This window comes from Acinonyx jubatus, chromosome C1 (genome assembly GCF_027475565.1).
Source record: "Acinonyx jubatus isolate Ajub_Pintada_27869175 chromosome C1, VMU_Ajub_asm_v1.0, whole genome shotgun sequence".
Classification (NCBI taxonomy): domain Eukaryota; kingdom Metazoa; phylum Chordata; class Mammalia; order Carnivora; family Felidae; genus Acinonyx; species Acinonyx jubatus.
Window position 1 is genome coordinate 28,722,474 of NC_069381.1, and position 15,601 is coordinate 28,738,074.

Genomic DNA, 15,601 nt, shown 5'->3' on the forward strand with positions numbered 1-15,601 from the left:
TGGACGGGCGGCCTGGTCGCGGAGCTTCCTTGTGATTGGATGTTGTGGGACCCACCTAAGACGGCGGCTTCTCATTCGTCAGTCTGTGGCAGTTTGAATTTGGTGGCGGCGGTCGCACGTCCGGATAGCCACGGAGCCGCTCCCTCCTCTCAGCTGCAGCAGCGAGGTTTTTCTCAGCCCATATCGCGACCCGCAGGTACGTGCCTCGCGACTCCTTTATGCTCGGGCCTCCAAGGACAGGGCCTCCTACCAGCCCTACCTGTAGGGCGCCCTCCCGCCTTCTCCCGCTCCTCCGCGGCCCCCGTACTTTCCCTCCCCGATCTCGGCCGCTGACCCCCTGTGGCTGCGTCCCCAGCTCCCCGCAGCCTCCACCCGAGCGCCATGGCTCCGGCTAGGAAGGGCGGCAGTCGGGTCGCCAAGACCAACTCGTTACGGAGCCGGAAGCTCGCCTCCTTTCTTAGGGACTTCGACCGTGAAGGTAAGGGGCGGCGCCCGGGTCGTTGCCGCTACCCCGGGGCGATCGCGGGGGCCCGGCGGGCTTGGGGTGCGGGAAGCACGGGTTCCGGGCCGCTTTCGTGACCCGTGTTCTGTCGGCTCTGCCCTCTCGCAGTGCAAATCCGATCCAAGCAAATTCAGTCAGACAGGCAGAACCTCCTCAAGGAGATGGATAACCTGTACAACATCGAGATCCTGAGGCTCCCCAAGGTGCTGCGCGAGATGAACTGGCTCGACTACTTTGGTAAGAGCTGCTGGCTTCCCCCGGCCTCGGCCCAGGGCGCCTCTGTGGTCACCTGAGTGAGGCCTTCCCCGATCGCTTTCGGAAATTGCAGTCCTACCGTTTCCCCCGCCCTCTTATCTCCCTTCCCTGCTTTATTTTCCTGCGTAGTACTTAATTAACATCGTCAACCCCCGCGGGTACGCGGACGTCCTTTCTAGGAGACCGGATAGTAAATATTTTAGGCTTTCTGGGCCAGAGGGTTCTCTATGGCAGCTACTCAACGCAAGCTGTTAACAGTTACGAAACAGCTGTAATGAATGGGCATGTATGTGTTCCAGTAAAAATGTACTTATGGACACACCAAAATGTGAATTTTGCATGATTTTCACGTGTCACAGAGCACCCTCTTTCCTAAAATATTTTATCCCGTCATCTAAAAATGAATAAATGAGTAACTCGGTTTGTTACCAGAGCTCCGAGGGGAGGATAACCCCAAGCAGTGCGTTCGGTATCTTGTGGAAACTGTCAGTTTAAAAACTGAGCAAATCAAATTGGGAAGTGCACGCACTAGAGTTTTTCTGCCCAGAGAAAAATCGCAGCCTGTTCACTCCCTTGTTAAATGTCCAAGGAAATGCAAGAGGCTGTCCTTTCTGCTGGGACACCCTTACTTTTCCTATTATCCTTATTATCACCCATTGTGTAGCCTCCTTCCTGACTAGAAATGCATGTTCTGTTCACATAGTAGATATTTAATGACCCTTTGGCTTGCCCTTTGTTTGCACATGTCTACAAATATTCACGGAGCATGTCTCTGTCACGATGCTAGGTGCTGAGAATGCTTTGGGAAATAAAACAGACTTTGTCCCTACCCTCAGGAGCTTACAAGTTAGCAGAGGAGGATCATTTTTTAAAATGCACATGTGATTGTATAATTAAAGTTACAAAAGAGAGTAGTGGTCAGTAGGCACATTTAGAGAGGGCTTCCTGTGCCAGACAGGCATTGTACTGAGTGTATTACGTATGTTAACTAATTTTATCTTCATAACAAATGTGTTACTTGTTAATATTGCCTCGGTTTTATAGGTGACAAAATAAAGTGCAGAGATGTTCGTTACTTTGCTCAAGGGCTCATAAACTAGTTAGTAGCAGAGTGCAGTTAAACCCAGGCATTCTGGTTCAAAGCCTGAATCCTTTTCTTTTTTCTGTTAAAAAAATTGGTGGGGGTGGGGGGGCATCTGGGTGGCTCAGTCAGTTAAGCGTTCGACTTCGGCTCAGGTCATGATCTCGCGGTTGTGAGTTCGAGCCCTGCGTCGGGCTCTGTGCTGACAGCCGAGAGCCTGGAGCCTTCTTCAGATTCTGTGTCTCCCTCTCTCTCTGCCCCTCCCCTGCTCACGCTCTGTCTCTCAGAAATAAATGCAAAAAAAAAAAAATTTTTTTTTTAATGTTTATTCAGTTTTTTGAGAGAGAGCGAGCGAGCATGAGCAGGGGAGGGACAGAGAGAGAGGGAAATACAGAATCTGAAGCAGGCTCCAGGCTCTGAGCTGTCAGCACAGAGCCTGATGCGGGGCTCGAACTCACGAACCGCGAGATCATGACCTGAGCCAAAGTCCGGACGCTTAACCGACTGAGCCACCCAGGGGCCCCAGGCACCTCCAAAGCTTGAATTCTTAACGGTTCTATAGGACACTATGAAAGTTTCTAGAAGGAGGATTACCTCTACTTTATTCTACATCTAAATCTTGCACAGACCTCTTCCTTCAACACACATTGGCTACATACTTACTCTATGTCGTATTTTTTGCCAGAAACTGTCCTCAAGGAATTCAGTTCAAAGCAGGGTGGACCCTTAAACAGCTCTGAGTGGTTGTTGGGTATGATGAGAATGAACAACGAGCTCAGCACTTTGCAGCAATCTGTTGTGACAGAAAAATAAACAGAGTTTTGGATTTGAACTGAGTTTTGAAAGATAAATTAGAAATGTGTCAGGCACAGCGGAGTATTTCTGGTAGAAGAAATAGTACCAAGGCAGTGAGTCATAAGAGGCAGAGGCACATTTGGAAAATAAGAACTTTGGGGTGGTGGAACGTGGAATATGTTACGAGGGGGCCAGTCTAACGTGGAGAAAAATTAAAACTGGTTTGTGAATGTCCTTGATGTTGAACCAAGGGCTTTTAATCTGGTCCAGTTTTAGACAGATAACTGGTTATATCAGGGAAGATGGTTTATCATTAAAATCCGATAGTAACTAAATAAAATGTTCTTTTTAAAGCCCTTGGAGGAAACAAACAGGCCCTGGAAGAGGCAGCAACAGTAAGTGTTGTCCTATTTTGGAACTGTGGTTCGTTTTTAAGTTTAATCCAGTCACAAAATCCAACCAGTGAGTGTTTACTGTGGAAGAGGTTTCATAGGGGATCTGTTTTGTTTATGCCAACTGAAAAATTATGGTTATCCAATGTTGAGTCCGTAAGGCCCAAATAGTTTCAAGTGCTACAAAAGGAGGCAATTCTATTTTTGGCAGCCCTGCCCTGCCCTCCGCAGGCAAAGCAGAAGCCTCAACTCCCAAGTTTGTTTAAGCCCCTGGGCCATTACCTAGTGACCTGGCCTGCTAGGTGTCAAGGAGACTCTTGCTCAGTATGACTTGTGTCATACTGTAGAAGCTATGCTCTTATTTGGGACTTTCAGGTTTCCTCACTCCCTCTCACCTCCTTCATCCCAGCATCACTATCAGGACTGAAGAGAGTAAGATGGGGAAGCAAAATAATTTAGATCTTAAGTCTGCACTGTTTAGTACAATAGCCACCAGCCACAGGTAGCTATTTTAATCAATTAACATTAATAAAATTAAGACTTCAGTCCCTCAGACACACTAGTCACATTTCAGATGTTCAGTAGCCACACATGACTAGTGGCTCCGTATTGGTAGCTCAGAAATAGAGCATTTCTATCCTTGCAGAAAGTTCTGTTGTACAGTGTTGGGAACTAGTCCATAAATGGGCTTCACAGAGACCCTGAGCACTCTAAAATCATACATAAACAATGTGTGTATATACATGCATCGGTAGTATATCTGGGGAGAATATGTATTACAACCTTTATCAGATTTACAAAGTGAACCCAAAAATCTACATCCTTCTGTGCACTGATCAGAATCCCTTGGATTAGAAAGGACCTGACTATAAAGGGTATATAGTAGCATTGAATAGCAGATCTCCACTGGCCTCAGAAGTTGAAGGTATTTCAGAGCCAGTTATCCAGTCAGGAAAAAGCTAGAGAGTTCGGGGGTGAATATTGTAGGAGAGGAGTGGAGATAACTGAAAAAATCAAGAGCTAGTAAAACATCCTCAGTCCTGGTTTTTTCTTTGTGTTATGTTCCCCCCATCTGCACACCCAGATCTAATGCATCAAAAGACTTAACCTCTGAGATGAATTATACTCATTAGCTAATGCATCACCCTCTTTTTAATTAATCAGACATACAGAACTACCAATCAGAGAGCTTCTAATGTTATATGAAATAGTGCCACCATACCAAGTCAAAAGCAATTGTAGCCTTAGCTAATATGATTTGAAACTCAGGGAGGAAATGATACTTTGGTATAAAAGCTCATAATTATTAGGTATGTGGGGGGGGGGGGTCTCCTGAGACTATTTCCAGGAACACCCACAGGGCTCAGCATATAGTCATTCTCATGGCCATGATTTATTATAGTGCGAGGATACAAAGGGAAATCAACAAAGGGAAAAGGTGCATGGACCAAAGTCTGGAAGAAACCAGGCGCAAGCCCTCAAGAGTCCTCTCCCAGTGGAGTCACATGGGACACCTTAATTTAACACATGTGAAATATCTACCAGAAAAGCATATTAGAGACTCCATGCCCAGAGTTTTTATTGGGGGCTGGTCACATAGCCATCTTCTGCCTAGCACGTACCAAAATTCCAGACTTCCAGAAGGAAAGCAGCTATGCAACGTAAGTCATGGTGTTTGTACAAAGCTTAGGCCCAGAGGAGCCATTCTTACCAGGGAATGGTGGGAACCCTGAAATCCAAGTTCTCATGCAAGCCACCAGCCAGCCACACAAACAGGCCTTCCTATGGGTATCAGTCTTGGGCCTGTTAACTCTTCTGCGTGGTAGGTGATCAGTGGCCTGCCACCACTGATACCTTCATAACATGCCAGTTGTTTCTAGGGATGGCAGATAGTTGGCCACTACTTTCTATTCCATTAGCCATTTCAGACATCACTAATCTCCTACAGTGCTGTTTCTTACTAAGATTGGACAGTCTCAGAATCCTTCTTTGAGCACTCCACAGATTTGCCACCCATCTGGAGATGAAGCAGTGTCATTCCTAGTCTGTAACAACTCTTCTGATATTTACACGTGCCCTACAAGGAAAGGTATAGGATCATGCCTGCTCGTGGCTGTTTTCATCCTTATAGGTAGTTACCACTGGGAACACTTAATTAGAATGACGGTGACTTTTTGAAGGGCTCAGGAGTACAACAGAAAACCTTATCAACCCTCTAGATTTTAAAAAATCAAGAGAGAGAGAAGTCTAATACAGCACCGAGTTAGAAAACGTGAATCATCAGGATCTTGTATTGTTTGCCAGTGGGATGTAATCAAGTGCGACGTCTTTGAAACATGATTTGGCATAATATCAAGGCTGAACATTTGTGTACCCACAACCCTCCAGTGCCCTATCCCTGAGGGTACAGCCAAGAGAAAATTTGAACATGTGCATCAGACACACGTAGAATATAGTTCAGAGTAGCAGTGCTGGTAATAGCAAAAGACTGTTGACAAGAGATTGGACAAATTCATTCTGGTAGAGTCACACAGTGGGCTATTACATGGCCATGAAAACTAACTACAACTACAAACAGTGGTCAAAAATGAGACCAAGTAAAATATTATTTCAGCACATGTACATTTGTAAAAACCTACACGCGCTTTCTTTTAAGTAAATGAAAGGATAGTGGTTACCTCTGGGGAATGACAGGAAACTGGTCACCTCTGAGGGGAGACAAGGATGTAGAACAGGGCAGAATACAGAGCTGGAAGCAAGGTACCAGCAATGTGTGTGTTAGGTCTTAGGTGGTACAGTGCATTTATGGGAATTCACCATATCTGTTATAACTAGTATGTAACAATCTTTGTATGTATCAAATAATATGTTTTTTTAATTGTTTCGAGTCTTAAAATGCTCCTCGTAGTTGATGGAATATGCCTGGTGTTTTCTGGCTGTGTTTGTCACAGGCTGACCTGGATATCACAGAAATAAACAAACTAACAGCAGAAGCTATTCAGACACCCTTGAAATCTGCCAAAAGTGAGTACTTTTCAAAACTCTTTGTGGAACTGAGAGAGTGGAGACTAGGGTGGTTGGCTGGTTGCTCAGAGAGGCCTCGGGGGTAAAGCCTCTTCCCTCTAATGCCCAGTCTTCCGTCTTATAAATCCGATAACATGATTTTGGCTGCCGCATTGACCTGATTGTATGCAGGCCTGATAGGAGCAGACTCCCAGTGATGTGGGAGTGACAGTGAGAGTGGAAGGAGCGGGAAAGCTGTGTGGGGACCTTGGCTGCCTGCTGGCTCCCCCAGTTAAACAGGTTGGCGGGACTGAGAGGCCTTACGGGACAAGGTAAGGCCAGCCAAGGAGCTCCCGTGTGACCAGAAAGGTTAAGAGAATTGCAGAAGGACCGGTGTCCCATTGCATCATCCCACATTCCTGGATTCAGGGACCTGCTTCGTGAAATCATCTCACACACACCTGGAGAGAGGCTGTCCTGGAGGGACAGTAGGTTGTGGTTAGTGAACATGGACTCAGGATACATTGGGCTCTGTCATGGATTTTAAGTCACTGTCATTAAGCTTTCATAGCTCAGTGCATCCAAATCTTGTGAGGATAGGCCTGACCCATGGCCTGGATTTGGGGCTGCCCACCAGCGCACTTTCCCTGCTGGGTAGGGCCAGAAACACCGTCCGGTTCTTAGTCCATCTTGCTTTCCATCTTGGCCTTGTAGGGTGTGGGGGGCAGGAGATTTTCACTTCACCGTTGTCACATTCCCGTGCTGCCTTGGTGAGATTATGACATAATTGGACTGGGGTATTCCTAGAGTTCCTCACCTGCACATTTACAATCTGTTAGGTCACTCTGGGTTATCTCTACACTTAGGTAATACTAGTTTCTCTTCTGAGTTTCACCGGTTTTGCTTATGTGGTTGGGGAGGGGAGGGGTCTTTTGATTTCACCCCTGGGAGCCAAACACACCAGGACCAATGTCATCCAACAGTAAAGATTTTTTTTTTGTGCTCCCTTGACCATTGGACTTTGACTACATTGTGCTGCTTCCAAAAAAAAAAAAAAAAGATAAATATATTGTTTAATGTGTCAGAAAATAAAAAGCTGTCTAGTCTCATCCCCTGCCCCTCATGATTAGATGTGTGAATTTTCTCTGTGGAATCCCTGCTCAAGATTGTCTGGCTCGTGGTTGTACATATTTAGCAGTGACACTACTATCACTAAGCAGCTGCAATGCTTAGAAAGTTTTTTCTAATCTATGTAAATAATATTTGATTGTAATAAACAATACTTCTGACATGGGTCCAGTACTGTCCAAAAGGCTTTTACATTGATTCATTCCACAGACACTTAGTAAACACAGGCACAATTCTAGAGTTTGGGGGTACAGGGAGTAACAAAGACCCTGCTCTTGTGGAGCACATTCCAGGTCTCATAATACCCCTAGGAAGTGACTATTCCCTTTTGTAGATGAGGAAACTGAGGCTCCACACTAAAAGCCCCATGATTTGGTTAGTGCTAAGACCAGGCCTCAAGCTCAAGTCTGGCTGACCCCAGCATCTGTGCTCTTACCAGAATGCTGGGCATCATGTGGACTTTTTTAACCAGTCTGGTGAGTTTCATCTGTCTAAACCTTTTTAAAAAAAGTCATCTTGTATATTCAAAGTCTTTTTCTTAATTACAACCTCAGATTGCATAAGTTTCATTTCCTATAAGAAACATGAATACATGATAGGATGCTTGGGTGGCTCAGTCAGTTAAGTGTCTGACTTGAGCTCAGGTCATGCTCTCACAGTTGGTGAGTTCGAGTTCTGCATTGGGCTCTGTGCTGACAGCTCAGAGCCTGCAGCCTTTCTCGGACTCTGTGTCTCCCTCTCTCTGCCTCTCTTTCTCAAAAATAAACATTTAAAAAAAAAAAACACATGAAAACATTAAAGTTTATTCCTATGAGAAATATCACTTTGTTAAAACTGTTTCTTATAGCACGAAAGATAATAAAAGTGGATGAAATGATAGTGGAAGAGGAAGAAGAAGAAAATAAAAATAAGAATCTTCAAACTGCAAGAGTAAGTAGGCACTCAGGTTTGAGGCTGGGAGAGGACAGGAGACAAATACATAATATCCTATTGCCCCACCCCTACCTGCCAGAGTTCAGTTTAGTAGAGAAGATCCCACTTAAATGGCTAAAAACAAAAGCAATCATAGATGTGTGTATAAGGTACATAGAACATAGAAGAGGAAGCTATCAAAGCTATTACCTCGCTGGTTAGGATACACCAGGCCTTTAAAGGTGAGGGAGATTTCACTAGCTGGAAAAGAAAGGGAAGGGAAATCCACAAGGAGATAGGAAGGTTCCATTTAAGGAACAGGAAGCAGTTTGGGATGGCAAGGATGTAAGCTGTGAGGGTGATCTGCATAGAGTAGGGCCAGACAACGAATGGCCTTGTGTACCAGGCTTGAAGTTTCCATTCCACCAGGTTGGTCATTTCAGATTGGTATTTCAGAACAATATGCAGGGTAAATGGGAGAGGGGAAAAACTGGAGACAAGGAACCCAGTTGGGAGGCCATTGTAATTCTTAAACAGAGGCACCGAGCCTATAAAAAGAGAAGGACGGTTTTGACATAATGTTCTAAAAGGGAGAATGAGCTTGGTGGAGGAAGGGAGGAAGCAGGGATGATCAAATGGTTTCTAGCTCAGGCAGCCATCATGGGTGGAAGGTGGGACATGGGAGGAAGAGTGGTGAAGGGGAGCAGCCACTGTCCCAGTTTTTGTTCCACACTTATCCGAGATTTCAGCCTGGCGCTCAGGGAGCAGTAGGAGGTTGTGAGACCCACTGTCTCCCATTGTGGCTGTTAGTGAGGTTGTGCAGGGAAGGCGTGGAGAGGGGGCTGAGGATGGGCACTTGGAGGGATGCTACAAAGAGGACCTCATGAGGTAGCCTGCACAGGGACAGCCAGAGAAATGGGGAAGGTGGGGTGGAGGACAGGGATGGACAGAATTGTCAGAAGGTAAGGAGTGATCCTTGTCAGGTGCCCCTGAGGACTTGGGAGGGGTGAGGACTGCCGAGGGTTCCTTAGATTGGGCACCTGGGACCGCCTGAGTGACCTTCACAGCAGCACTTAATGGCAGAGTGACAGGAAGGTGAGGGGATGGAGAGGGGGCAAGCCAGGCCAAGTCAGTTCAAAAGAGATTTCCCTTTAATCTTGGTCAAAACCCTCTGCTTTGAAGACCCAGGCCTTAGTTGGTCAGTTTTGTTCTGTATTACCTAAGGCAACTTGATTCTGGGAGCAGACCTCATATTCGGTGTTAGTTTCCTTTTCCAGAGCTGGTTCCCCCTCCCCTACTTTTCTTACCCCTCCCTTACCTTTGCCCCTTTGGGGGCTTTTTATAATCACAGTTTCATTTGATTGTGAATCCAGGTCAAAAGGTGTCCTCCGTCCAAGAAGAGAACCCAGTCCATACAAGGAAAAGGCAAAAGCAAAAGGTAATGGGTTTTCCAAACTTGATTGTGTGTTTTGGTTTTACTGGGGAGACCCACTCAGCGTGGCAGAAATCGGGGGTGAAAGGGCTCTCGTGGCCTGTGCTCCAGTGGAACTTGAGTCTCCAAGCTGGAGGGGCTTCTAGAAATGAACTGACCCAGCACATTTCTCCAGTTCCGCCCATGTTCTCTGTCCTCCCCCACTTTTTTGGTTCGTTTTGTTTTCATGCCTCCAGCCGCCGAGCTCTAGCCAAGAGGCCTACCAGGGGCTGAGAGGGTGCCTCCTTCCTCTTGTCCCGTTAGCCTGAGAAGTCAGATTCTGGAGGCTGGCCGCTCGGCTTCAGAGCGCTGGCTCCGCCCTAGTTGGCTGTGTGATCTCGGCCAAGTTGTGCGACTCAGTGTGCTGGAGTCTGCATCCGTACACAAGGATAACAGCCGTGTTTCCCGGGTTGTTGGGGAGCTTCACGAATGAGCATGTGTGAGGTGCTCGGGACAGTACCCGACATGATCGGGGCCTTCTGCGTGTGACCTGCCACGCTGCTGCTGTCACTGCGCACCTCATGGCCACTTCTTACCTGCAGGTCCAGCCACTGTAACACTGTCACCCCAGCTGGGGGCCGGTTGGAGTTGTCTATGGTGAAACCAACTCCAGGCTTGACACCCAAGTTTGACTCAAGGTGAGTGATGGGAGCGGCGCCTGCATCTGGGTGGGAGCCCACCAGTTAACATCAGTCAGCAAAGAAGGGTGTGCGAGAAAACACTCGACTCCTCGGCCTGGCAAAGCGCTCTTGGAGGAGGGCAGCCGTCTCGGCTTCCAAGTGTTTGGCCCTCCCCTGGGTGCAGGTTAGCTGGTTTCAGCGACAGAATGACTCTTTGACGAGAGGGAGGAGGACATTCTGCCTCTGATGACTAGGAAGCCTCTGGTGATTCTTGGTCTTTTCTGATTCTGACCAGGAAACATAGTTTTTAAAACTGGGTAGGTACTCTCCTATACCCTTGGTAAGAGTGACAGTGGACACCACGTCACATCGGGAGACCAACGTAACCCAGGCTCTAAGGCAGTGTCTTCCAGCGGGCCGGTCAACTGGACAGGAAATGCCGTCTCACCATTAAAGTGGATGTGCGTGTGCCGATGTGACAGCTTCGTGATCACGGGCGTCTCCAAGCACGTTGCAGAACAGCGTGTCCTAGACGATCCCATTTGTTTTTATATACGTAGAACGTTTCTGGAAGACATAAGGAATTGAGAGTAGGGATCTCTGGGGTGAGGAGAGGGAGGAAGCCTTCTACTTTTAATTCCCACTCTTGAACTGGTTTTCACATGAGCGTATAACAGAGGACATGTAGAGAAAAACAGGTAGCAGAATTTTAACTGTCTCGAGAAGGTTAGGTTGGGAATTAATATCATGTAGTCTCTGGATCCTCCTTTTTTGACCCCGGAAAACTCTTCTTGATGGAAGCACTTAGCCACTCTTGGAAATGCATTAACCATAGTTTATTTCTGGCTTTGTGGCTGGATGGATGACTGGCATCCATACAGAGCTTTGGACCTGAGATTTCCGTGGGTAAGAACTGACTTTGGCTAGATGTATGTTTGATAATTACAGCCTCCCTTCTCCAGCTGTGTTTAGTCATTACTGTTTAAAAAGACATTTTTTCCCCTAAATTTAGAACTCGCCTTCTTAGAAATGTGGGATTTGAAAACTACAGCTTGAGGCCAGATGGGGGCTGCAAGGGTTCACAGCGCCTCATGTCATTCAATCTGCCAAGCCATCTTGACGGGGATCTTCCCACTTGGTAGGGTCTTCAAGACCCCGGGCCTGCGCACTCCAGCAGCCAGAGAGCGGATCTACAATATCTCCATGAATGGCAGCCCTCTTGCCGACAGCAAAGAGATTTTCCTCACGGTGCCGGTGGGCGGTGGAGAGGTGAGTGTCTCCGAGGGATGCCGGGCCACCACGCTGCTCGCTCAGCCCTTCTGTCCTGGGCCCATCACCCACTTCTCACCCCCACAGTCCGTGGGGTGGCATGGATCCCAATCTCCACATCTCTGCAGGGCTCAGAACCCAGTTTTCTCGCCCAGGTTAGAGGCCCAGGCTGGGATCCTTGCCCGGCTCCATGTTCCTATTTGTTCCTCAGCTAACATTTGCCCAGCTGCCTTGTGGCAGGCCCAAGGTATAGAAGACACGATCCCCACTCTCGAGAAGCTGTTCAGTAGTCAAGATAGGTTCACCATCAAGAACAGGATTATGTGATGTGTGCAACATGGGAGATTATTAAAGGGAACGCAGAGGAAGGCACCGTTGGGGTATGTGCTTAGTCTAGAAAGGGGACCAGGAGCTGTGTCTTCCACTCTGTATAACTCTGAGGGGTTCTGAAGCAGGCTGATACCCGTTTCTCTGGGTCGAATAGAGGAAGTTGCTGACCTCGGCTCCTCAGAGGGAAGGAAGGTGTATCTCAGATGTGTCTGCAGGGCATTTCTAAGCTAAAGTACATGCCCTTTATTCCCCGGGTGGTCCAGCCAAGGTCCAGTGATAAGCACTGATGTCACTGACGCCTCAAGGCACTCCTTGCCACTCCCCCCACCCCCCACCAAGTGTGGAGTATCACGGGCACCCCTGGGGCACACTAAGGCACTGGGTGGAGGGCCCTGCCCTAGGGGACATGGAGATTGAACCCATTTTGCCCTCCACACAGAGCATGCGATTATTGGCCAGTGACTTGCAGAGGATGGACATCGCACAGCTGGACCCAGAGGCCTTGGGAAACATTAAGAAACTCTCCGTGAGTCTCGTAACCCTCCGCGCACAAGATGCCGCCAACGGCGTTCTTAGTTTAGCCGTACTTGGGACTGTCTTTTGGGGGCTGGGCTTCATCTTTAGCACCGTGTTGTCCTCTTTCCCCCAGGGGATTTTTACCGTAATCCTACTTCCCTAGCTGTAATTCTGTCCCTAAATTGAGGTTGACCTTCAGTCCACCCCAGAGTGCCTGCCACAAAAGTTCCACAACAGAATCAAAGTTCTGCGTCATTCAGGCAGTTGGTGTCAGTGTGTGAGGGCAGATTGACTGCTGGAACAGAAACCTCCTAGAGGGAGGGAGGGGCTTGTTCCAAGGGGTCCCACGGAGTCCAAGAAAACGCCGAACAGCCAGGCCTCCGGAGCAGTGGGACCCTCCTTGACAGGAGTTTATGGAGGTGCACCTGTTCCTGGAGCGTCTCTGTCTTTGAGGCCCACACACCCATTTCTCTGACATTTCCTCATTCCTCCCTTGGCAGATCATCTTCTCCACAGGGCTTTCGGTTCCGGGCTGTGTCCTCCTTCAGTACTGGCTTGCGTGTGGCTTCAGGCAGCCGCAACTCTGACTTCACTAATGCCCGGCACTGACTGTCCGGCTTCTGGCCTCTGCTTACGTTCTCGGAAGGGCGTTGAATTGGCTCAGCCTTGGTCAGATGGGCCTCCGTGGTCCAGTCAGCATGGTCTCCGGTGGTGGATGGGAGCACTTGGTGCGAACACGGCTGCCCTAGGCGCCCCCCTACTGGGGGGGGTCTGTGAAGGGTACCTCCAGGGAGGGGGGCAAGGGCGGAGCTGCTTTCCCAGCCTGGTCCTGTGGAACGAGGGCCCCGTGCTGGGATCCCACACGTACCCAGCTACCCGAACCTAGTGACAGCCGTCCCCTAGCTGTGCCTGCAGCACTACTGTCTCATCTGAGGTCTTGTTTTACTGCTTCGTTCAGATGAGGAATGGAGGTCCAGGACAGGTAATTCATTAGTTCGTGATATGAGTAGAGAACGGAGGGCTGAGATTCACTCAGACCTGCTGACCCCAAGTCCAGTGCCACCCGAGGAGACTCTGAAGTGGCCAACAGGCAAGCGTGGCCGGTGCCGTGTTCACTCAACGACCCGCCTCCTTTCCTTTGTAGAGCCGCCTTGCCCAGATCTGCAACAGCATACGGACTCACAAATGAGGCTGCTGTCTCAAGAAGCCAAACTTGACAGGATGGACCTTCAACGGGCACTTCTGGGACCCTGAAGAGACTTCTTCCCTTCAGGCTTATTGTTTGTTGGAGCGTGAAGTTCCAGAGCAGGGAGTGGTGTTCCTCTGGGAGAATTTGGGAAGCGGGGGAGACGCGCTGCTCCCCCATCGCTTAGATAAAGCTTTGCTCTTCACACCTCCCAACCCAACTGCCTCCCGCATCCGTGCAGTCGAAACTTCCTGTCATTCTCCTGGCAGAATTCTCCTTCCTGCTCTGAGCTGCCACCTTCTGCCTCCTGTAACCCAGCATCCTCTCTGCCCCGCCCCTATCCCAGTGGAGGTGGCGTGAGAGCAGCTCATGTTCCCAGGAAGACCGCCTGCTCCCCCTCGTCGGAGAACCCTCTGCTCGAGGCTGGGAATTTTAAGCTCAGGGAAGCGTGAGCTCTGGGCCATGGGAGGACAGATCCGGAAAGCTGGGAGGATCTGTACAGATGGGAACAGGACAGCAGGATGGGATGTATCCTGGCAGTAACCACAGCAGAGCACATCTCACCCCGGCCCCCATCCCTGCTTTCTCTTGTGGATACTAAATGGGCCTTCAGGATCTTCTACCCGCTGTGCCCAGTAGGCTTTTCCAAGCCGACTTGTGGAACAGTGTTTTGTATTTATCCCTTTACCGAAGACCAAAAATTGGTTTGGAGGCAGCTTCCATGTCTGGCTTCTCTACCTCCCTAGTTGGTAGGAATTTGGCTAAGACAATTCTAGGGCTTAGCTTAGTCTAGGGTTTTTATGGGACCGGCTGCAGAGGAACCGTCTCCAAGCTCTCTCTAGTCCAGTTGTCCCTGCCAGGTTCACAGACCTTGCAGGGACTGCTTCCTCTTACGGGGTTCATTGGGGGGCAGGTGTAACTTGCCTGGTGGCCTCACTCCCCATGTTTAGCCTGTCCTCTGGGCATTGACTAATCAGAGTCAGCACCAAGATCCCTGTGCTCCAGCCAGCACCTCCGCCCCAAAGAATCATGAGATGTGGTCCAAAACTAGGGGAGCCGAGAGTTCCCTCCCCGGGCTCGAGGGCACTGGGATCTCATGTGTGGCTCTGTGTTCTACCTGGTGTTACTTTGCTGCGTGGCCCTCCTAGCGATCCAGTCCTGTTGCAGCTGTATTCCTTTAAATTGTTTTATTCTCCCTTTCCCGAGACTGTGCATATTGTGTTCCTGAGCAATGGCATCCCTAAGCTGTTCTAATTCGAGCTACTGAAAGTTACCTGTTTTCAATAAATTGTGGGTTTGTTTTTAATCAGTATTCAGCCTGCCTGTCATCTCCAAGCTGTGCTGTCTGGACTAGAGACTGTTTGGGAGCTGAAGCTATCGAGTGGGGGTCCTCGAACAGCTGCTTTCTTCAGAAGCTGCGGAAACCCATCCTTAAGGCACAATCTGACGTCTGACGAAGGGGCCCTGACCCCAGCATCCAGGGCATAGCTGACCCACCCCGAGCAGGTTTCCCCCAACACCTTTGTTCCATGAGCAAGAAATTGACATCCGGGAGGACAGAATCCAGGGTATCTGTAGTTTGCCAGTAGTGTCAGAGCTCGTTGGCCAGGAACAAAGCAGGGGCGCGGGTAATGAATGCAGCGATCGTGCTTCTCGCTTCCCAGAATCCGAAGGCTCTGGCAGATCTGCCTTCCTAAAATTCTTTCTACACTGAAAATGACCAACACGGAACTAGTGGCAGAAGAGAAAAACGGGTCATTAGCCCCACTCACCTAGCACTGACAGTGACTGATGGGGGAAGGATCCTGTGGTCAGTGACAGCATTTGGAATAAAGGCTACTCGTTTCGAGTAGTTCAGTCACCAAACCCGAGGCTTCTGCCTTTCCCTTCATCTGCTGTAGTGTCAAGAGCCTGACATCAAGGAAACACTTAGGACCTGACGTGCCCTACCCAGAGCCACCCTCCCCGTTTTATTCCGCTTGCACCACTGCCTAAAAGAACCCAGCTGTAGGAAATGTGTAGTATGCAGCAGGTGCCTAATAGATGCCCATCCTGTGCGGTGAAGATGGAGCAGTCGTTCATTCCATAGAAGGGCAGACTTGGAGGGTCACGAGTTCCCCCATCCCAGGATTTAAAACATG

At 48.9% G+C, this 15,601-nt stretch overlaps 1 protein-coding gene across 1 annotated transcript; it reads left to right on the forward strand.

The window, feature by feature from the left end:
• Positions 1-18: 18 nt before the first annotated feature.
• On the forward strand, positions 19-14,772 carry CDCA8 (cell division cycle associated 8). The gene is made up of 11 exons (XM_027059617.2): positions 19-196; positions 356-478; positions 611-739; positions 2,988-3,028; positions 5,977-6,049; positions 8,004-8,086; positions 9,442-9,506; positions 10,082-10,177; positions 11,302-11,428; positions 12,198-12,284; positions 13,419-14,772. Exons 1-11 carry the CDS (start codon positions 40-42, stop codon positions 13,461-13,463), a joined length of 1,026 nt encoding a protein of 341 aa, XP_026915418.2. The 5' UTR covers positions 19-39; the 3' UTR covers positions 13,464-14,772.
• The last annotated feature ends 829 nt before the right edge of the window (positions 14,773-15,601 follow it).

Bases quoted from the DNA above. Each gene is read 5' to 3' on its own strand.
- CDCA8 (XM_027059617.2), top strand. From the start codon at position 40: ATGTTGTGGGACCCACCTAAGACGGCGGCTTCTCATTCGTCAGTCTGT. The intron at 479-610 runs GTAAGGGGCGGC...GCCCTCTCGCAG, and splicing joins TAGGGACTTCGACCGTGAAG to TGCAAATCCGATCCAAGCAA. The intron at 9,507-10,081 runs GTAATGGGTTTT...TCTTACCTGCAG, and splicing joins GGAAAAGGCAAAAGCAAAAG to GTCCAGCCACTGTAACACTG.